The 24413-nt window shown below is 35.8% G+C and overlaps 1 protein-coding gene across 1 annotated transcript in view; it reads right to left on the reverse strand.

The window, feature by feature from the left end:
* Nucleotides 1–7364: 7364 nt before the first annotated feature.
* The window catches only part of GPM6A (glycoprotein M6A), a 121046-nt gene continuing 103997 nt past the window's right edge, over nt 7365–24413 (reverse strand). The window contains exons 4-7 of the mRNA XM_056113982.1: nt 16881–17034; nt 13238–13314; nt 12667–12732; nt 7365–9482 (exon numbers count right to left, since the gene is read on the reverse strand). Of these exons, the coding sequence (XP_055969957.1) occupies nt 9330–9482; nt 12667–12732; nt 13238–13314; nt 16881–17034 (450 nt within the window). The 3' untranslated portion in view covers nt 7365–9329. The remainder of the gene's footprint in view (nt 9483–12666; nt 12733–13237; nt 13315–16880; nt 17035–24413) is intronic.

Here is a 24413-nt window from a genome sequence, read left to right on the forward strand (position 1 = left end):
AAATGCCCCACCAACTGTACTATTGCTCCGGCCCCTGAATAATATTTATTGTCTCTGAGGTACCACTATCAATCTACTGAAAGATACCTTGAGCTCTCCAAGTTTGGTGAAGTGAATGAAATGTATGTTTCTATGTGGAAAGATTATTTTCTGCCCCTTGGGTAAATGCTTATAAATATGTTGGCTAGATTAAATGGTACATTCCACTGCTACAAGAATTCTAAGCTGATTTCTTAAGTGCACACACCATTTCACATCCATAGCCACAGTGGAAAAGTGATTTTTGTTCTCTCTTCTTGCCCACCTTTTGTATACTGTTATTATTTTGATTTTGATCACTCCAATGGACATGTAGTATCATCACATAATAACATGTAAGGCGAAAACCTTTTTGAATGCTTATTTGACATCAATATCATTTGATGAGGTATCATGTAAAAACTTTAATTTATTGTTTAAATGTTTGTTACCTGATTGTTGAATTTCAGGAGTTCTGTGCATAGCAGTATTTTTTTCATATATTCCTTTCATATATTGATTTTCCCAGTCAGTGACTTGTCCTTCTTAGCAATCGCTTTCTCATTGAAATTGTCTTTTGCAGGGAAAATATTCTTTATTTAACTTTTATCTTTCAATTTGTTTTTGTTTCTTGGGGGGAAGGGACTTGGGCCGTACTCAGAGAAACTCAAGGACCTATTTTGTGCCCAGAACCCTGGTGGTGTTCAGGAAACCATATGCAATATAGCAGATCAAACCAGGATTGACCTCATGTACTCCAGTACATGGTTTATTCCAGAACTGTCAGACATATTTAAATTTAAGAAGTCAAGTTAACAGCAATCTAGTGACAATTGGTCCATTTTCACCATAACTGAGAATAAATTCAATTTTGAGAAGAAAATGAAAAGAATGTTTAAGTATTGCTTTACAAGACTGGAAGGACAATGTAAAGATATATTGGCATACACTTGAATAACTTTACTTCATTAATATTGAAAGTTTTCATTGAATTCTTACTGGATTCATAATTGAAGTATAATTTTAGTAGCTATGTTTCTTATTAAACAAACTCAACACACTTAAAGAAAAATAGATCTAATTTCAGAGAACTAATGAACAGCTATGATCTTACGGCAGATGACCATTGACAAATACAAAACTCTACAAAATAGCATACACAAACAAATATCTTCATTGTTATCAACCACAAGCCTGCTTATTCAGGGTGTCACTTTTTCATTAGAAGATAAAACTGTCATTCTTAGAATAATTGTTTTTGCTTTTGTTACCTGCAGTACTTAAGGTAAACTTTTTAACCCCTGTGTATATCCCCATTCAAAGTAAATTTCTCTATTCCACTTCAAAATAAGAAAGAAAATTAAGATAACAATCAGTATAAACATTATATATTCTGAGAAAACAAATGGTGTCTATAATTTTAAAGGAGGCAAACTTAGTGTTATATTGCTGAACCATTCGGAGTGTATATAAATGAGAAGGGAAGACAGATGTTAGCATGTAAAGCTTGTGATATGACCATTTTCTTTTATTTAGATGTATGTGCTCGAGCGGGCCCAGTAACGTCTCCATTGGAGACTTTGTTGTTACTGTGTTTGGCATATCGAATACGTCACAGGGAGCTTGCCAGGCTCTCTGAGAGGGGCAGAGGATTCGAACTCAGGTCGGCCATGTTGGCTGCATGCAAGGCAAACGCCCTACGGCTGTGCTATCGCTCCAGCCCCAGATGTATGTGAATACCTAGAAATGCTCAGAGATTACTTCTGTGATGGTTGGGGGATTACCTGCATCCAGAGGACTGTGTGTGATTCTGAGCATCAAACCAGGATCAGATACATGCAAGGCAACTGCCTTAACCTCTGTACTATGCCTCTAGTCCTGCTTTTCTTTAGGTGATGTCAATGTTCCTTAAAATCTACTTTCTGTTTAAAGGAATCTTCTTCCTTTATATATTCAAGAGAAAAGCTGATATACTTTTTCTCAGTAGATTTTATTAGATTGTACCATATATGCTCGAGCGGGCCCAGTAACGTCTCCATTGGAGACTTTGTTGTTACTGTGTCTGGCATATCGAATACTCTCGGTAGCTTGCCGGGCTCTCCGAGAGGGGCGGAGGAATCGAACTCGGGTCGACCATGTTGGCCGCTTGTAAGGCGAACGCCCTACCCGCTGTACCATATATGTGCAATTTAAGCTTCCTAGAACCAAATTTTAAGTAAATATTGATAGATGTCAGCACTAGAGCACAGCAGTAGGGCTTGCATGCAGCCAACCCAGGTTCAATTCCTCTGCCCCTCTCTGAGAGCCCAGAAAGCTACTGAGAGTATCTCACCTGCAAGGCAAAGCCTGGCAAGCTACCCGTGACATATCCGATATGCCAAAAACAGTAACAAGTCTCACAATAGAGCCGTTACTGGGCCCCCTCAAGCAAATCGATGAACAATGGGAGGACAGTGCTACAGTGCTACAGTCAGCACCAGAAAGGATATAAAAAAATTAGAAATTTACCAGTTCTAAATGCTCATTAATTAGCAAACACAAAGTGTGTCATATGTATTTTTTTATCATATCACATAGATAGATCTTCACTGGCATGTCAGCTTATCACTCAGAATAGATAAGCTGAATCATTTATGAAAGCTTGCATAAATCTAAGAGTTTCAGTACTTTTTGGACGAACCAAAAACTACTACAAAATTTTAAAAAAACACACACACATCACACATTCTCTCTTTCACTCTCTCACACGCACATTCTCTTTTTCTCACACACACACTTTCTCTTTCTCACACACATTCTTTTTCTTTCCCTCTCTCACACACACACTCTCTCTCACACACACACTCACACACAAACACACACACACATATACACACACACCCCTCTGTTCCATCCTGTGATTATTGCTCCTGTCATGTGCATGGAAGGTTCACAAGAGTTGACTCCCCAATTTTTCTGGGGTAATGCGGGTTGGGCCACAGCCATCAAGCTCATGATTCACACTTGGCTCTGTGCTTAAGGATCACTCATGGTAGTTCTCAGGAAACTATTTGTATGTAGTGCTAGGGACTGAAGCCGCGTTGGCTGTGTGCAAGATAAATTCCTTACTCTTTGCTGTTGCTTCCAGACCAAGAGTTGCTTGATTCCAGGAAAAATACAGCCACCACCACCCCCACCCCCCCCACCCCCGCAGAGGGTGATCATGAAGACAAATAAATGCTGAAAGAATAAAACCATTAGTGTTTAAGACTTCGCTAAGAGTTAAAAAAAATTGTCATTCTATATGCAATAGCCACTAAGTGAGATAAGCTCCCTTATGACCTTTTCTTCGAGGGTGCAAAAAGTAATATTGCAACATCTGCAAGCTGAGCATATTTGCTCAGGTAATTGGAGTAAAGGAAGAAAAAGACAGCCAAAAACTAATGTCTGTCATCTCAGTTGCCTTCTGTTGTAGTTGTTCACTTTACAGATTGTTATTTCTTGGTCCAATCCTTAGTTTTTGTATCGTAAAACTTTCTTTCTCTCAAATAAAATATATATTTTTAAAGAATATAAATTTATTTTTATTGGAAGGGCAAAATGTTAGACACTATTGCATAGGATAGGATCAATTGGGGTTTGTAGGACAAACGATGTCACCTAAAATAGTGAATGTAACTCATTTACTCACACAAGAATTTACATTGTTTCAGAGAGTGGTTCCTAGACCAACTGCAATGAATATTTAAAATGCTAGTTTCTTGTGGCTGGAGAGATAGTATGGAGCTAAGCTAAGTCATTTGCCTTGCAAGTGACTGACCCTGGTTATATCCCCAGCATCACATATCTCTGCCTCCCCCCAAGAATCCCTGTGTGCTACAGGGGATTGCCCTGCCACAGAGACAGGGGGGATGGGGGGATGGGGGTGGGAGGGATATTATCCATGGTGGTGGAAAATGGGCACTGGTGGAGGGATGGGTATCTGATCATTGTATAATTGAAACCAAAGCACAAAAAATTGTAAATCTACAACTTTAAAAAAAATAAAATAAAGGGGAAAAAAAAAAAGAAAAAAAAAAAGAATCCCTGTGTGCTGCCTGGCTGCTACCCCCCATCTTCCCGACAAGATATCTCAAATAAAATATTTTTCTATAATACTACTCTACTATTTCTTTCTTGTGGTAAAAACTAATAGCAGAATTTATTAGACAAATTCTCCAGCCTCTTTTTATTCCCCTGTTGTCTGATTGTTTTGTCTATTTGTAGTTTCACCTATAGGAGTCTCTAAAGGTTAGAAATATGATAATCAAGATTTATTTTATAACATTTTAAAATATTTAATATATGTCATCAATTCATTGAATAATGAATAATGATTCTGCTTATCTCATCTCTTAAGTTCTTTTCAATTTTCAAACAGGACAGGATTTTCTGAAAAATTGCAAATAACTAAATGGCTGAACAAGATCGTCTTCACTTTTAGTGAATAAATCAGATATGCTTCTAATTTTTAGTATAAAAGAAACTGACTTATGCTACATTTCATTTTAGTATTGGCCTACATGTATTTCTTTTCCTAGTCTTAACAGGTTCACAAGTCACTAAAAGATTACATATCCTTATATATCAATAAATGGGAGAAAAATTCCTATAATCACTCAGTTTAAAGATAAATGTATTTTTAAAAGGATTGCACTCATTCATGGTACATTAAAAAAAACACAGTATGAGACTATAACCAAGGGCAGTAGAAACAAGGGCCAAGAATATTTGTTCATGGTTTGAAGTCTGCCTCAAGTGCTGGGGTAGAAAGCAGTTGGTATTGAGAAGGGACCACTATGGCAAAGATAGTTGGAAATGATCACTACATGAACTGTCTGCTAAAAACAGTTAAAGGAACAAACAAACATGATAACCTCTCAGTTTTATATTGCAAACCAAAATTCCCCAAAGGGGGGGGCGGGGTGTAGGATAACATGGTTTGTCCTTTCTGCCTTGCCACAGGGAGCTTAGGTTTATTGAGTTACTTCCATCACTGTGCTCCCATTCCTCTGTGTTTATTTGTAAACTCTTTCTTTGTGCTCTGTTGTAAATATTGCTTTTCTCTTCTCTTTAGTCCAATAACTTAATTAACATCTTAATTAATATCTTAATTTTACTTCTTAATATTAGTTATTTTGTATGGAACAGTAAGAGATACATTGAGCTTGTAGGGTGTTCTCCTTGGGACCTCTTGCTACAGATCTCAGACTATAGTGCTCAGGCCAGATTAAACTTTCCTAACCCTAACAGGGTTTGAATCTAGTAATTACTTTTTGGATCATGACAGAATTTGTCTATGACCATGTTCTTAACTTATAGTTCAGTATTATGGCACTTTGGCCCAAATGTTCTTATCTAAAAAACAAATTTTGTTAATCTTGGTTCATCTGTATTAGATTTCCTTGACATTTGGATAGCTATAGCACTATCTTCATTCATTTCCAGTTCTAGCTATGGATTTTTTTAGTGCTTAAATTGTTAAACAGTCTCATTTGATAATTTTTCAGATTGTTTATGTTATTCTATGTTTATTTTAATCATTGGGAAAACATTTATGATTAATAACCTGTTATGTTTTATTCACATGCTATTATGAAGACATATGGATACTTCCCCACATTCTCATTGTTCTTTTAGATTTTTTTATATTAAACTCTCCATCTGTATTACTTATTGCAATTGTTAAAGGGAAGAGAGAAAAAAAGGTACTTCAATGTGACTAATGTGTTCTGGGGATGTCATTTTGTATCTTCATCTTTAACAGTACAGATTTTTTCTTTTTCAAAAATTGTATTTTTTATCTATCAAAATTACAATTGCAATAATCAGTAATGGAGATGCATAGGTTATAATTTTATTTATATTGATTTTACAGAAAATTATTATTATTATTATTATTATTATTATTAAAAAGGTAAGAAAAGGTAAAGGCCTCCCGTTGATCATCGATTTGCTTGAGCGGGCCCAGTAACGTCTCCATTAGAGACTTGTTGTTACTGCATTTGGCATATCGAATACTTCACGGGGAGCTTGCCAGGCTCTGCCGTGCGGGTGAAATACTCTCAGTAGCCTGTCGGGCTCTCTGAGAGGGATGGAGGAACCGAACTCGGGTCGTCCATGTTGGCTGCGTGCAAGGCAAACGCCCTACCACTGTGCTATGGGTCTATAATAAAGGTAAGGTAAAGGTAAAGGCCCTCCCGTTGAATGTCGATTTGCTCGAGCAGGCCCAGTATCGTCTCCATTGGAGACTTTGTTGTTACTGTGTTTGGCATATCGAATACTCTCAGTAGCTTGCCGGGCTCTCCGAGAGGGGTGGAGGAATCGAACTCAGGTCGGCCATGTTGGCCGCTTGTAAGGCGAACGCCCTACCGCTGTGCTATCGCTAAAAATTATTATTATTATTATTATTATTATTATTTGTCTGGGGGATACAACTGGCAATGCTCAGGTATTATTTCTGCCTCCGCACTCAGGAATCACTCCCGGTGGAGATCTGAGAACCAGATGTGATGTGGGGTTGGGGGTGAAGGTCAAATAGGGTCATCCTTGAGCAAGGTAAGTATCCTATCCGCTAAACTATAACTCTAGCCCTGTAACAGAAAAAAAATTTTTTTAATCATTGGTGGATGTGTTTGGAATTTCATAAAAGCTGAAAAACAATTACTTTCATTTAAAAAATTTAGTAGGGGATGATTCATTTTACTGTCTGAAAAACGTCTTCTTAGAACATCAGTCATTTTTCCAGTGATACTAGTAATTATTATCAATATTTGCAAACCAAGTAGATAATATTTTCAAATTTTCTTTCCTAGTAATACATAAATAACCAACATGTAAAAGCCTTTAATTATTATAAGATAAGAGTTTTAAAATTTTTTTTTAAATTTTAAATTGTCACCTCTTAGAGTTTGGTCAGAAAATGTTATATCCAAATCAAATACAAAGTCCAAAAAATATTTCTTATTTCATTTTTCTCACCTTGATACTTTGAAGGAAACCAAGAAATAATTTTTCTTTCTGAATTGCATTAGTCTTTTTTGTTTCTTTTTGTTTATGAAGCACTAAAGAAAACACAAAACAAAAAAATTAAGCACACAGATAGCATAACTTGGTAATCACTGTCACTTGCTAAAGGAATTTGCCTCTAAATTTTTCACTTTTTTCCTTTCCCCAATGCCCTAGAACTCGATACACAAAATTTTTATTAAATTTTTATGTGTTAGGTCACCTTAGTTTTGAAAGTTGTATTTGAAAAGAATGGACACACATAGGAAAGAGGAGAAAACAAAACAAAAACAAAACAAAAAACACTGCAGAAACTAATAATAAGTACACAAAGTACACAAGTGTATTTATTACATTTTGCAAGCACTTTGTTCTACATTTCAAAAACGCCACCATCAAGCTGTTGGCACATTTATGTACAAACAGATTAATTGTAATGCCTGCTACAAAGCACTCTTTGTGAAAATACAAACTCTAATACCAGAAAAAAAAGCCAAAAGCATCAACATCATTACATAAGTTTAAAAGACAGTTTTAAAAATCATCACAAACTGTTAAGACACAGAACTGAAACACTATAATATTGAATTTAAAGAAGCCCATTAATACTTTTGCTGAATATCTGTAATACTGCATATATCAGAAAGATGTTGAACCAGTAAGATAGTCTAAGCATAAAAAAAAAGGAAGCAAAACCAACCCCAAATTAATTAAATAATACTACAGAATGCATAATCATGCCACAGATAAACCTAATAATACCCCCTTACTTACTACAAGAACTTGTAAAATTACGCATGATGCATGACTAGTCGTTGTACAAAGATTGTTTCACTCAATAAATTTTATTAGAAATGCACTTACACTGAGAAAGGATTTCACAATGATCAAATCAGTGCACAATACTACCTAGTTTTTTTAAACACTGACAAAAATGTCTTGTCAGGCTACATCATTTTAAAAGACACTTTACAGCATTCCTGTAGCATTAGAAAGAATCAAAAGAAGAGTCAAGGTTAAAACAAACACCAAATTTGGTCCAGTAATACTGATTGTTTCTTTTTTTTTATTCCTTTGATATAGGTACTTCTTATAAATGAATATGAACATTTGGTTAAAATGACTTACTTGAAATAAGGACACAAATATATCACTATACTTGGAAAGGAGACATTCTATAGTGGCCTCTGACCACGTTTTTAAAAACACTACAGGTAAACCAACATAGATTGGAAGGCTGCAAGCAAAGCTATTAGATTAATGGAAGCCTTTTCAAATATATCATACACATTTTAGGGAACGTTTATAGAGGTGCAATCCATGAAAACTTTTAAAGTAGGTAAAACAACTTCCGAGGGGTTAGTGTGCTTATTTTTTAATATATCACCTTCATAAAGGTAATTAATGTTCCACATTAGCATATTAAAAGTTCCAATCCAGCCACTGCTTAAATCACAAAGTCATTCTTCTGGTAGTCCACGAGAGTTATTTTCATTAAAATCTCCTCTATATTAAACTTGAAAAAGTTAAGCCCGGTTTCACAATCTTAGAAAGGCAACTTGCCATGCATTAGCATCATTGTTTCTACATGCTCACAACATAAACATGAGTAATCAGAGAGAAATGTCTTTTAAGTACATCAAGAAAAAAAATACAATGTTAACAAGGATAAGAAGCACTTTTTTTTAACCTACTCTTACAAATTTAGAAATTGCACCTTAGATTGATGAAAACATTAACCAGGGCCTATAGTCATAGGACCACTGATCTTCAGACAAGATTTCCATATTTCCAGAAGACTCATCATGATGTCATCTGTCTATTGTCCATAATATACAATGGTCCCTTTGGAGGTTACCTGTAGCTAAACTAGTTACTGAAATCAAAACCGAAAAGTATAAAAAGCTATTCTTTTCTTTTTAAAACATAAGAAATAATGCAATAGGTGTTACATAGAACACATGAGATGTGGTTAAAAGTCAAATAAATCTTTTGACAGTGTTAGTTTTGATCTTATGAATTGCTAAAGGAGTATTAGAAATTAAAAAAGAAAAAGAAAACAAAGGCTGGATAGGAGCTTGTAGAAGAGATTTGATTATTCCAATTTGACATATTAGGAAATTTAAGTGCTAATCAACAAAGAATTATGTTCAGGTGATTCTTAAGTCACCTTACATCTCTTTGATGAGAAGCACTCTCACTTTGCTTTTGGAAAGGTTAGATGGTTGGATGGCCCTTAGTTAAACACCAATGCATTCAGATGGTAGAGAGAACAGGCGTTTTGCTTATGTGTATGCGTTGAGCCGCTCTTTGGAGCGAGTGGAATGGATGTCATGAAGTTCTTGCTCCTCCTTGGACTTGATGTCCTCATACTTCTGCATTCGGCAGGCATCCTTCACGTAAGCCCAATTGGCAGACAGCACCATAAGGTAGTGAACCTAGTCGAGACAAAAGAATTTATCTCAGACATCGATTCAATGTCTATCCCCTGCCTATCAGGAAAGACATTTTCAAATGATCTATCCAGAAAAGAATAGTTTAATTTTAAAATAATATTTTAGAGATATAGGAACAATATGAATAAATATATATACTCCACAGTTCCCAAATACATGACAACTTATTCTCTCTCTTTCCCTTCCTCTCTCTCTGCCTCTCTCTCCTCCTCCCTCTCTCTCCCAATTTGCTCTCATTTAATCATGCTATAATACTGCCCATCTTATCTATGTTTTCAAATACAAAATCAGAAATGTTCTCATGGATATTTTGAGTCTCATCATCCAAATTAGTGAGAAGACATACTTTTCACTGAGCAATATAAAGAAGGGTTGTGGGAGCCCCCAAATAAGCCCATCAGTTCAATTTTTGTATGAACTCGATTTTTGTTTCATTGAATTCCTTGTAGATTGGAAAAAAATACTATCATGTATTTCATACACCATTTGCAAAGTAGTTATTTTAGTATCATGTTATCAAAGGAAGCTCCTGCTTACTCTTAAATTGTGCAGTTATTCAAGTGTGATTAGGCAGGAGTCCATTTGAAAACAATATATATGCTGCTCTTAGGAAAGACCAGATAGAGATAAAACACACAGTCAATTTCAAATGGAGACTAATTTGGTATAAAAAATGGCAAAGCAATTTTAACACAGTGATATATATATAAAGCAATGCCAAAGTAGGTATTTTCTCTAAAATATTGCATCTTATTTAATGAAAATTATAAGGTATGGTCAAGTAAGATCTATGAGCTGTTGTCTTATGCTCCGTGGCAATTTCTTTTCTTTATTTTCATTTTATTTTTTAATGAATCACTGTGAGATAATTTATAAACTTATGGCAGCTTCATTTTAAAAGCTTAAACTTCTATTAACTTAAAATGTTTTGATAATAAAAACATTTTAGAGTACATAATTTAAAGAATATGTTAATAATATATTTTATTCATACAGGCACTTCACTGTCCTAAAATAAGCTGGAAGGAATGCAATTTTCATACAGAATTTTACATGGACATAAGTATCTTGCAAGTGGAAATAAATGCTTCACTAGGCATGCCTTTTAAAAAATAACTTTAGTGAGTCTCTTATGCTATAAAGGCTGTTTACTGCTGAAACTTACATAAGCCACTAAAATTGATTCATCTCATTATATCCATTGTCATAAAAACACAGACACCATGTCTAGTGGAGTGCTGCTTTGAACCAAGAGTTTTTGAATCATCGTTCTGATAACCACTGTTGATGCTTATACAAGGCATACATCAGCATTAATTTTAGGTGAATAATTTCTTTACTTTCTATTCTAATTCCTATCACTAGTCAATCAACATGATATTTTGAATATCTCATATTCTAAAACAAAATTTTCTTCTTTTGGGGAGGTGGTTGGGGAGTCTTGGGCCAAAGCCAGAGGTTGCTCAGGAGATCCTGTTTTTCTGCAGATCCACCTGGGGGTCTGAGGCTGGAAAATCAGTGTCTTAATCCCTGTACTGTCTCTTCAGCCTTGAGAAAAAGCATTGTACAGATTTATAGTCACTCTCTAAACTTTGAACAATGTTTCAATCAATAAAATATTCACAGACTCATTTTAACAGGGATATACTCAGCTTTGTTAGATACTTTTGAAAAGTGTTTTAAAAGAAACAGAATTGGATATTAATACAAAAGTGTTTATGAAGTCACTAAAAATAGCTTGTCTGAAATGGCTCATTAGGCACATTAGCATTGCCTCGGCATTCTTATTTTTAGCTTTTGACAAGAGAAAACATTCTTTTAAAGTGGTCTAGTCACCAATTCTTTGGAAAGTGATTTAGCACCATAAGGTCTTAAAGCAATTCATATTAATTAAGTATTTTCACATGTAAAGTGGATGTCAGATTACTGAGAGCCTCTAGAATTTGTTACTACTCATATTTTAGAACCGAAAAATGAGGACTAAAATTTTGGCTAAAACTGTTGACGCTTAGAGCATTTTTGTGTTATTTTGATATTCAGCATTTAATTAAGCAAACATATTCATGATGAGTTACAAAGGAAGAGATGAGATCTTCCCACAGTAGTTTATCAAATTTCAATAAAAAGATGAAGGGTTGAAAGAGAACTTTAAGAACTTATTTTTTATGTTATAATTCTCATTTTTTTGTGCTTTCCATATAACAACCACATTGACAGGAAAAGCCATTTCTTAACACAAAGCAGGATCAGAGTGGGCTGGGTTTGGGGGATTCTCTAAAGTATTAAGTACCCGTTTAGAGAGAGTACAGGGGTTAAGTCAAATGTCTTCTGTGCAGTCACCGCTGTTTGATCCTCAGCACCACATGGAGTACTCAGCCAGAAATAATTCCAGAGGGCCCAAAGAGGGCAGCACTTTGAAGCACTGCTGCATGATCTTGAGTCCTTGCATTGAGTCACTCACCCAATTGGCTGAGCCTCAATGGACGGGGCCTTGAGCCTCGTGAGCACTGCTTGGGAGGTACCCCCCACAGAAGTATAAGATACATTCATAAAAAGGAAATGATGCCTATTACAGTTACATATTGTGAGGTTCTTTTGTCTAACTTGAGACAAGCTAGGAGTTAAGAACTTATGAAAAATTGGCCGAGTTAATTTGGGGTCACATGCAGCTGTGCTCAGGGCTTACTCCTGGCCAAACTGGGAAGACCCTAAGTGATATTGGAATGGAACCCGGGTCAGGTCAGCCATGTGCAAAGGGAGCAATTAATCTATGTAATCTGCACCCTTGATGGCATTTATAGAGGTTAAACTTTGATATTTATTTATTTATTTATTTATTTATGGGTCACACCCAGCGATACACAGGGGTTCCTCCTAGCTCTGAACTCAGGAATTACTCCTGGCGGTGCTCAGGGGACCATATGGGGTGCTGGGAATCGAACCCTAGTCTCACGTGCAAAGCAAATGCCCTACCCGCTGTGCAATTGCTCCAGCCCCTGTGTTTTATTTTTTATCCACAATTTTATACCCCATCAGGTAAGCAGATGTTAAACTAAATAAGACTCCTAAATGTGGACTTAGACATTATTGACCAAGCATCATCTCTACAAGCACATAGCTTATTTTTCCAATGGAAAATCCATACATCTGAGCATTTCCGTCTTACCATAGCAATGACTGCTGCCCCAGCTCCGGCAAGTGCCACAATGAACAAGTGAAAGGTCATGTTCAGCTGAAAAGGAGAGTACAGAGAACCTGTAATATGTGATAATCACAAGCATAAAAGGCTATGGGTTGTGAATAAAGACTTGTAAAAATGACAGTCCATGCAAATTGCTCAATTAAAAACCTGGAACACAATAACAGTCCTATGGCAAATTCATTTAAATCTTTGCAACCACTTCATTTTAATACCAACTCATGAAAATGATAAGAAAGATCATGATAAGTAAAGATAATTTTAACCATTTAGCCATATATGTCTGTTACTGCTTTTTAATTATAATTCTGTAATTGAAAAGCTTTGATGAAAATAGTTTATAGAACAGTGATATATTTATTGTAACTATTAAAATATTCAGAGCAGCTTACTTATATTTTATAATTCCCCATAATGATATTGCTACAAGTAAAACTAATTCTTAACATAGGGGGTCAACAGGTTTAATTATATTGTCCTCAAATAACAAAATGTCTGCTAAAATTCTGACTAAATGAAAGGTTGTAAAAACATTCACCTCAGTGGATTCGCACATCCTCATGAAATTCTCAGAGACGGTGCAAATTTTCTTTTCTTCCCCAATTGTCACAATCCCTACAACATAAAGAAAATTACAGTTTAACATTATAAATGTTTTCAAGCGCTCAGTGAGAGAAAAACAAACTTCTGATGATTTATAATTGTTTTTCTTTCTATCATAATGGGAGGAAATAATTATGACTAGACTTGTGAGTAGAAGATCAAATCTTTTTAGTCCTCAAACTATTTAAGATCTTTTCAATCTGCATTCAATTGAATCTAGCTGCCAGAATCTTCAGATTTAACCCAAATTCCAGGGGTTTGTCCATTAATAAAACTGAGCAAATATTCAGTCATTCAGTTAATGATGCCCCAGGTTACACTTTGAAATCTGAATTTAAATTTATGCTATGGTATAAAGCTTCTGATATATTAATTTATAGAAGTATATTGCCCAAAACTGTTAATGTTGAAAATAATGCTATTATGGAGACATTAAAAGCTATAGTTTAATGCATATTTAGTCTTGCTCCAGTTGGTTGATGGATCAGCATCATGAGGATCACAAGAAGTATTGCCAAAAACTTATATTCCTGAATTCCATCTCAAAACTGTTAAATTGTAATCTAGGAGTTCCTGCCTGGACCACTGCATTTTTTTTCACAAGCATATGACTGATTTTCTGATCTGGATCTCATTTTAAGAAAGTGGTCAAGTTTATCATAAAAAGGATCTTTGGTTTTGTTTGGAGAATTGTTAAATATAAATCACATAAACACAAAAGACAAAAAAATACAAAACACAAAAGACAAAAAATGTTCTGGGCAAGCTAATGCCTAAGATTTTAGCACAAGCTGCTCTTAACTGAGTTTGATTATGTGAATATTCACACATTCTTGGCTAGAAGATATTTCATCCCTCTCCCACTCCTGCCATTCTATCAGCAAAACAGTTTCCTTCAGAATAAAAGTCCCTCCCGCTGACTGTGTCCTCCGAGGTACTCATCATAATTGTGAGTTTTATGAACTCTGACTTGATCTCCATCTAATTCTCTCTGCCTTCTTATTCAACTTCGGTCATCTGGTCTCCCTGTTTGTTGAAACTACCAAACTTGGTACTGCCTCTGAAACTTTGTATTGGACCCTCTGAGCAAAGAATATTTCAGTGGCTTAGTCCCTCATTTTCCTTAAATGGAAACCATTCAGTGGATCCTCCCATTATCCTTTTTGTTGGTTGTTTTTTGTATTTGAGCCACATCTGGCAGTGCTCTGAGCTTACTCCTAGCTCTGTGTGCAGGGATCACCCCTGGCAGGCTTCAGTAACCATAAGATGCTAGGGATTGATCTTGGGCCGGTCCCAATGCAAGATAAGTGCTAACCTGCTGTGCTATCACTTTGGCCCCAGTCTTTATCCTTTAAAACACTGTAATTCAACCCTCTCCAAGTACTCTTGCTTCTCCTTTGTATTTCCAGTGCTGGAAATCAAATTCAGAGCCTTACAACATGCAAAGCAAGTGCTCTACCACTGGACTATGTTCCTGGCCCATCACCTAGTATTTTTTCTGTGTGTGTAGTATGTGTGTGTGTGTTTATCCTACGTGTGCATACATATATATGTGTGTTTAAAGTGAATTTTGCTTTATAAACCACTATGTAAATAATGTGATGCTAGGAAAAGGAGTATGTAAGATGTGTTGCTATACATATTTTCAAGTTTGATTAATTTGACACACATGTATCTGCCTATGAATGAACACTGGTTAAATTCAATATAAAGTACATTTTCCAAATTCAAGAATATGCATAATATTTGCTAGATTTTTTAGCTAAAATAGACACACCACCATTCCAGTTTCACAAAAGAAAAGAAGTAGAAAGCAAGTCACAGATAAGGGTAGTACCAGAAAATCATCAATCACAGTCAACGTTGAGTCAGGTGAGATATCAGTAATTGGATACATTTGAGTTATACTCACAATGTCTTAAAAATAAATTTAAAATTTAATCTGAACTAAATAGAACAATGTACGTATAGCTTTGTAATAATTGGTTGTTCCAGAAATACCAGAAAGTTCGGAAATAGTTACGTGCCATATGTGTATATGGGAGTTATTACTTTAATTACCAAAGCAATAATAAAGCACTTGGTTTTAACCTTGGAATCATGTCTCCTGTAAACAGAGGAAGAGGAAATCTCTCCAGAGGAAGGGCTGTTCCTGTGACCTCTTTTCTCTTCTGTCCAAATCTGCCATCCACACAGCAGCTCAGCCTGCTGGGAATCTAACGGGATGTGGGGAGGCCACTGTTTGGGAATGCATTGCTACTTGGCAACAGGATAGTTATGTTGTTCTCTGGCTCTCTCTTTATTTCATAGCATATCCATATGCCCAGAAATCTACAAATCCTTCCCATATCATCTAGTAAAGTCTATTCCTCATTAGAGAAACACATGTAGAGCGTTGTCATGTATGTGTTAACTGTTAAGATTTTAATAGCCATGCAGTTTTTATTTTTAAATCCATGTGAACATACAAATTTACATAGTTTTTTTGTTTTACTTGGCTTTGTTTTGGGGGGCACACATGGATGTGTTTGGGGGCTACTCCTAGTGGTGCTTGGGGGACTATGTGGAACCTTGGACACAAATCCTCCTGCATGCAAAGATTATGCTCAGCCCATTGAGTTATCTCACTCACCTGAATACATATATCCTTTATGGGTTTCATAGCTCCCATGTTTTTAAAAATGATTAAATGGAATTCTAGATAAATTTTGCACATCTTTGTTGTAATAGTTGTAGTTGCCTTATGATAAAGAAAAGACTCTGAGGCTGTACTACATCAGTTTGACCACAACCTTGTCACTAGGTAAAACCTTACTAATGTAACTTTTGTCACAGATAGCTAGTGTGTATTTGGATAAGTCATTGAAACTCTGCTCCAGTTTTGTCATTAATAAAATAGAAATTAATAGCAACCTCTACATAGAACTTACAGTGGTGAGAATAAGTGAAACTATCTATAAATTATAGAGACCTGCTTATATATTTAACATTCTCTAACTTTGTTTATTAAATGCGTTTCTCTTTTTTTTGCCATATTTGGTGGTAGAGCTTACTCCTAGTCCTGTGCTCAGAGGTCACTACTGGCTGTGGTTTGGGAACCATTTGTGATGCCAGAGATTGAACGAGGGTTGGTTACATGCAAGGCAAATGCTTTACCTCTGTACTTTCTCCTGTCTCTCTGACCTGTAAATACTAAGTTTTGTATCATTTCAGAATACAATGAAGTACATATTTCTTAGGAAATTTTCATACTAGACTTTATAATTTAGAATTCTTACAATGTGAGGAAGTGCAAAGGAACATCACAAATAAGAACTGTCAATATTACAAAATAAATTTGATGGCCCACACAAATATATATATGGATGCATTCCTGTTACGAGATTAGCTTGCCATCACCCAGATTTCCTTCTTACTTAAATGTAAAAAAAAAAGTGTCTTAAATGTGAGTACTCAGATGCCATTTGCTCTTATGTAGAAGAAACAAAGATGGTTCAAAAGTAATTTGCAATATTCAAGAGGCAGCTTCTTAGGTATGACAGTATGGGGTACTGTTTCACGGTTAGAGATTCACTAACCAAACTGACGAAGGTCCAGGCAGAGATTTGCTCCCTCCACTAAGGTGGTGTTCCGGCAGATGGTCCACAGATTGAAATACATGTAAACTGGCAGGGAGGTGAAAGCCGTGACTCCCAGCCAGGCCAGCATGAAAACGTACGTCAGCATAATGAACTGCAACAGAGAAAAAGGTGAGGGAGAAAACATAATCCACTGGCAAAGAATTTTACATTTGACTGGCAAGGCTCAATTTGGAAGCTCTGAAGTACTCTAATAGATGAATCATGCTTACAACTCAGGTAGGGAGCACATTTGGGAAGCAGAGGGGTATTGACTACAAAGGCTTATGGAAACCAATTCGTGGGAAGATTACATCATGGCAGAAGGTCTGAGGGATAAAGAGAAAACAATCCTACATCAACGTGTCTGTTCCATCCTAGTGATTCTCTTCTGAATAACACTGCACACATTTTAAAGCTTCAGACAATATTATCAAGCATATAATTGAAGTGATTCTACAAAAGAGTTAAAGCTTTGACAAAAACTGTGTTACAGTTAATTGGATTTTCATTTTATAGATATTTTAGCTTCTGAATTATGTTTCTACTAAATATTATAAACATGGTAATAGTCCAGTCATTTTAGTTTGGAATGATATTGTATATGTCTCCTCCAGTTTTAATAACAATGATGTGTGAATTTGAGTCTCATAATAACCTTAATTTTCCTTAAAAAACAGTAAAATGCATTACTGAAAAATAAGGGCTTTGCCTTATTTATTGAAGAGATTTGTAAAATGATTTTTTATAGTAGGCGGTTGTATATCATGGCGTTTAATTAGAGAATTGAAAGTTAAATTTACTTCTGTGTTCAAACCATATTAAATGATAGGTAAAAATGCAGAGGCACGTATATTAGTAATGAATAAAATATGGAAAAATGTATTAATGTTGTTTCAGATTTGTATTAATTGTTTAATACAAGCAATCTCTTTAAAAAGCTATAGATAGAAATAGCCTTCTAAGTCAATATTTGCATTGACAAATATATGTAGGCTCTAAACTTTAAGTGTAGGTGTTAATACACACCTTGATGCAAATGTATTTTATTTTTTAAAGCAAGCTCTGTGTTACTGGATTTTTTAACATCTTTCCTATGATCACAGAAGAAATTAATTTTTCAAAGGTGCATTAACACCAACCAGGAACAGAGAATGACAGTATTCCATAACATAGTATTCATTAATTATACACAGATATCAGAGAAGAAAACTTAGATTATCTCTGAAGCATAGCCAAATTAAAAATTACTTACGATTATTTTTCTATATAAGTAGATTTTTTTGTCACCTGAATCCTGTGCCAATGAGCAAGGAAAACCTTCCTGCCATCACCCCTATACCTGATCTTATAATTAAGAATATGAGAAAGGAAACAGAGAGTTTTAAATCGTTTTTAAAAAAATGGACACTGATTAATCAACTCATTTTTTCAGTCCCAAAACACCACATTAGCAATAGCTGAATGCTAGATATTAATCACATAAAAATATATTCTCTGAATTTTTAGTTCTTATGATTTTGTGATTTGTATTTCATACATAGCTACTCCCAATATAATTTTTCTTTGTTCTCTCTCCCAGTCTAACTAGATTTAATTATATCTTCAAATTAAGATGGTAACTTGTAAAAATATGTGTTTTGTGTGTACAATATTTTTGCTTGAACCAACTGATATGAATTTGCATATTGAGAAATATCCTCTTTGAATATTATCCCTTTTTATCTGTGTACCTTATATATTGCAAATTAATGAAACTTGTAGGAATTTGAGATGAGGAGCACATGTCTATCAAGACTCAGATTATGATTATGCTTTAATTCTTTAAATCATTTAAATGTACTCTTTTACTAATGTGGCAATAAGATTATATTTAAAAGTTTCTTAAATGTGGACATTGAACATCAAAACTGAAGTCTATAGATATTTGTTCCTGTGGGTAATTTCAGAGACACACTTCAGAAAAATTTAAGAGAAGCTGTTATATATTCTGGCTTAATTTTGATACCTCAGATGTTTCTGCATCTTTGGATAAATGTACAACATACAGTACATATACTGAATGAAACTAAGTATCTTATTCAATTCAAATATTTTACGTCCATTTTGGTGGTGAATGTTTGTTAAACTTTTGTTGCTGATTTGGGCGAAATCACAAACTAGAAAACTTATTTGAAAACTCTCAGTAACCATACAACAATAATACTAACAAAGCCCAATAAATTTGAGGTGAATGTTATGATGGTGATAACATACCTCTATTACTGCTACGCTGTGATTAACACAGATTGTAGGAACTGTGGTTAGTATATAGCTTATGTAACGGATATAAAGAGAGTTCAAGCATACCAATGGCACCCCAGACAAAACCCGTTTCCTATTAGCTATTAAATGTTATAGTAACTCAGAAGCTCAGAACATAAACTTATGTTTTGTAACAACATTTATTCATCTCATCTCAAATATGACTTGTTCTTAATATTTGCTGTAAATTTCTATTTCAGAGACTTTGGTGAACCAATATTCATATTAATAATGTCCTTAAACTATGATTTGGAACACACTCATTATCCTAGATGACACAAAGACAGGTCTAAAAATAAAGTGAGTAACACATGCTGTATATTGAGCTACATAAATCAATGAAGAAACTGAATTAACTATTCCAAAATGATTATTCTTTTAACATAATCATTCAGGTTTTTATCACTTTTAGAATTATTTAGTTTAACCAATACATAATGAGGGTCTTCTTTATTTAATGGTGTGCGGTGGTATTCCAATCACAGAAAGCAATCAAGACTTCCAATTTACCCATTTACTCAAAAGGATAAAGGTATTCCTCATGAAAATATAGATATTTAGTTTTGAAACATTCATGACTGTCAGAGGTCAGTTTGAGTCTATCAGAAAAAAATGAAATTAGTATTTTTTGAGTGGTCTTTCTTCTTTCTCTTTCTGGAAAGTATAATGAAGCAAATCAACAGATGTTTCTCTCAATGGCTATGTGGCTACTGCTCAGAATTTTTCCTTTCTTGGTTTTTCCAGTGCTGTTATGTTCTTTTTTGACATCCACTGACACTGCATTTTTATCTATTCTCCACTCAAGAATGAAAGTCAAATGTTTAATCAAATATCCTATCTAAAATTCTTCAGTGATTTCTCGTCACAGCAAGATAAATTACACAGCATAGTACAAGATAATACCCAAAGACAGTAGAAACTCAGGCCAGGAGGACCAGTCCATGATAGACAGTTTGCCAACACAAATTTTGGGGGAGTGCAGTTAGGACAGTAAAAGGACCGCTATGACTATGATCATTGAATTGATTATTCTGGAGAAGAACTAAGCATTGAAAGGAGATAAAGTGATATACATGGTAACATTTCAAAACAGCATTGCAAACTATGGTGTAGAGAGAGAATGAGAGAGAAAAAGAAGAGTAAGAGAAGGAAGAAGGGAGGAGGAGGAGAAAGAGGAGGAGGAAAAAGAGGAGGAGGGAGAGGAGCAGGAGGAGGAGGAGGAGCAGGAGGAGGAAGAAGAGCAGGAGGAGGAGGAGGAGGAGGAGGAGGAGGAGAAGAAGAAGAAGAAGAAGAAGAAGAAGAAGAAGAAGAAGAAGAAGAAGAAGAAGAAGAAGAAGAAGAAGAAGAAGAAGAAGAAGAAGAAGAAGAAGAAGAAGAAGAAGAAGAGAGGAGAAGAGAGGAGAAAGAAGAGGAGGAGGAGAAGGAGGAGATGATGGTGTTAGATGAAGAGAAGGAAGGTGAGGAGGATATGGAGAAAAGTGTCTGCCATAGAGGCTGGCTGTGGGTGGAGGGGCAGTAGGGAAACTGAGGACATTGGTGGTGGGAAATATACACTGGTGAGTGGACAAGTGTTGGAGATTTGTATGACTGAAACCCAGTTATATAATTTCAATCATGTAACTGCATATTTCACAGTAATTCAGTAAAAAATAAAATTTAAATTTACCTGACTTGTGGACTGGCTACAGGAGTACCACTTGTAAGCAATACATCAGCCCATTTCTTTCTTCCTTATACACACTTTCTGGATGGAAGTAATTTTCTAAGTCTTAAGTACTAATAAATAAACTACTAATATCACCACTCATTCTTTTCAAACATTAATATACACTGCAACTTTTTCTTTTGTTATTTAACTTTAATCTATTTCACTTTTAAAGGGATATAGAATAATTGATTTATGGATCAAATATTTGCATTCCATTTAGTTTTTTTTTATGTAGGAGTACTGCTATTTATTCAGCCACTGATTAGCTGATTGAATTGGGCATGAACTCCACCTTCCATTTTTTTCCAATAATTTTATTTATTTATTTTTTTCTTCTTATATTTATTGATTGAATCACTGTGGGCAAAGTTATTAAGCTTTCAGGTTTGTCTCGGTCATACAATGATCAAACACCTTTCCCTTCACCAGTACTCATTTTTCACCACCAAGAACCCCAATATACTCCCTCCCACCCCTCCCAATGCCTGTGAGGCAGATGATTTCTACTTAACTCTTCTCTACATTGATTACATTCATTATGTAGACAAAAGCTGCACTGTTATTATTTAGAATTTCCCTCCCAATAATCAGAATTGCTGAAAAGGCATTGTGAAATACTTTGATTTCTATAGATGGTTATGAGAATCATATAATGATTTTGGATTTCTGCAAAGAGCCAGATAATCACAAGATTGGTTTTTGTGCCTCTGGTGTTAATGGCTGTGCCGGAGAGCTGCTTGTGGGGGGCAACTCGTGACCTCGGTAGGGCGTGAAGGACAAGCCGGTACCATCCCCCTTCCCATGAGACTGCAGTTGCCCTGTCACCACTGGCTCATACCTGGTTTTCCAAAAAGCTCTGAGGCGGCGGCCACCTTGCGTGCGGTCCAGATGCATTTCTGCCAAAAGCCACTGGGTTTCGAGATTTGTTTCTGAGTCTCTGTGATCATGGCCGTTAAGCAGTTTGATCAGGAACCAGAGAGGCCACGCCTCCAACTATATAGCTGAGCCAAAGGTGTTCTGTGGTTTTGTCTCCCACATACCTAACTTTTGGCCATTTACTTTCTTGGTAAACTTTGCCCCAAATTTTTGGGGTCTGGCCAAAGGCACAGCAGCAATTTTGGGGTATCTGAAAGTATGACGGTGCCATCAGGCTGCAGATGCACTCACCTCACAGGTACAGACTGACCTGCTGGCAGCACCATACCCCCACCATTTACTATTTTTTTTTTAATCTTAAGAGGGCTGGAGCAATAGCACAGTGGGTAGGGTGTTTGCTTTGCACACGGCCGACACAGGTTCAATTCCTCTGTCCCTCTTGGGGAGCCCTGCAAGCTGCCAAGAATATCCACCCACACATCAGAGTCTGGCAAGCTCCCCATGGTGTATTTGGTATGCCCAAAACAGTAACAAGTCTCATAATGGAGACGTTACTGGTGCCCACTTGAGCAAATTGATGAACAATGGGAAGACAGTGCTACAGTGGTAAGAGTCACATATTTTTAGAATTATGATGGGTTTTCAACATAGGGCTTAAAGGCATGGCTTTAAATAGGATTAAGGGGACGTAGCAATAATACAGAGTGCCTTGCATGCAACTGACCCGGATTCTATTCCCGGCATTCCATATGGTTTTCGGTGCACCATCAAGAGTAATTCCCGAGTACAGAACCAGGAGTAATCCCTGAGCCTTGCCAGGTGTGATCCAAAGGGCCAAAAATTAATAAATAAATTAGACTGAATAAAACTTTTCTTAATTAAATCTAAATATTTTATTAAGAAACTGTACTTAGTGAAATAGGAATAGCTACTATTGATCTCACAATTTGTAGGAAGGCTTCAAAGATTCAGTACATAAAAAGCATTTACATAGAACTATAAGAAGCACAAAAGTAACACAATTATTTTTATTCTAGATTTTCTAGATTGTTTTATTCTATTACATGTTTGCCTGAACAATAGGGCTTTACAGAATAAATAAATTAGATTTCCTTCCACGTTTAGAGAAATTAAAAGTCAGACGTTCTTGAATATGGGAAAGTACTTCAAAGAGGCTCTAATGCAAGGAGAAAGGCTCCAGAAAATTGGGAAAGTACTCCAAAACTTTGGAGTTTGGAAGAAGTTGTTTTAATGATCTGGGGGGGGGGGGGAGCTGATAAAAGCCTTCTTTATTATCACATTTTCACTATTTGAAAATGTAGATTTCAAGGTTAATTTAAAATCTCAAGTACAAACAATGACCATGGCACAGAAGCTTGAAGCACATTATTTTGCAGAGCTAAAAGCAATTCAAAAGTCCCTGGAGAGTAATCAATGTGCTTTTAACTGGGACCCCCTCCGTCTTCTTTTATTTTATTTGTCTGTCACAGGGGATTTTTTCAAAAACTTCTGTTGAAGGTGCTATTCACTACTGAATGGAATCCATAATAAGACAGGTTTAGATTCAAAGTAGAAAGAAATTCTTTGAACAGCATTCCTCTTGCTATTCCATAGGCAAGGAAAGGTATGACTCTGTACCCACAATATTCCTCATTTTTTTATTACCTTTGCAGAATACAGTATAGAAAACTATAAAAGATGAACATTATAGAATTAATCTCTGCTGTAAGAAAATATTTTCATTATGATCCATATGCAAGTTTTTCCCTAAAAGGCCCTCCCGTTGATCGTCGATTTGCTCGAGCGGGCCCAGTAACATCTCCATTGGAGACTTTGTTTGAACTGTGTTTGGCATATCGAATACGTCACGGGGAGCTTGCCAGGCTCTGCCGTGCGGGCGAGATACTCTCAATAGCTTGCCAGGCTCTGCCGTGCGGGCGAGATACTCTCAATAGCTTGCCGGGCTCTCCGAGAGGGGCGGAGGAATCGAACTCGGGTCGGCCATGTTGGTCGCTTGTAAGGCGAACGCCCTACCGCTATGCTATCACTCTCTATATATATTTATTTATTTTATTTATTTATTTTTGGGCCACACCAGGCAATGCACAGGGGTTACTCCCAGCTCTACACTCAGAAATTACTCCTGGCGGTGTTCAGGGGACCATATGGGATGCTGGGAACCGAGCCCGGGTTGGCCACGTGCAAGGTAAAAGCCCTACCCATTGTGCTTTTGCTCCAGCCCCAAGTATTTTGTTTTTAAGTGTCAACCTTAAATCTAGAAATATCAGTTCAGAATCCCTAATGTCCAAATCCAAAATCATTTTATCTTTCTGTTTTATGTTTTATCTTGAAACCTAATCACTTCTTTGATTGAAGTATAATTCTATTTATTAAAGTATAATTCACAGTACAATACATAATAAAGCATCACAGAACCTCATATTTATTACTAAATTTCCACTGCTAATATTATGGGAAGAAAAGAATACTAAGCTACTCTAATTCTTATCACCTTAATTTCCACCTCAATTTAATTTCAAGAATTAAAATTTTTCTTCTTATTAAAAAAAATGTTTTTTTGTGTGTCCCTTTATGAATCTTTATTT

The sequence above is a fragment of the Sorex fumeus genome, unplaced genomic scaffold (assembly GCF_029834395.1).
Source record: "Sorex fumeus unplaced genomic scaffold, SorFum_2.1 ptg000024l, whole genome shotgun sequence".
Lineage (NCBI taxonomy): Eukaryota > Metazoa > Chordata > Mammalia > Eulipotyphla > Soricidae > Sorex > Sorex fumeus.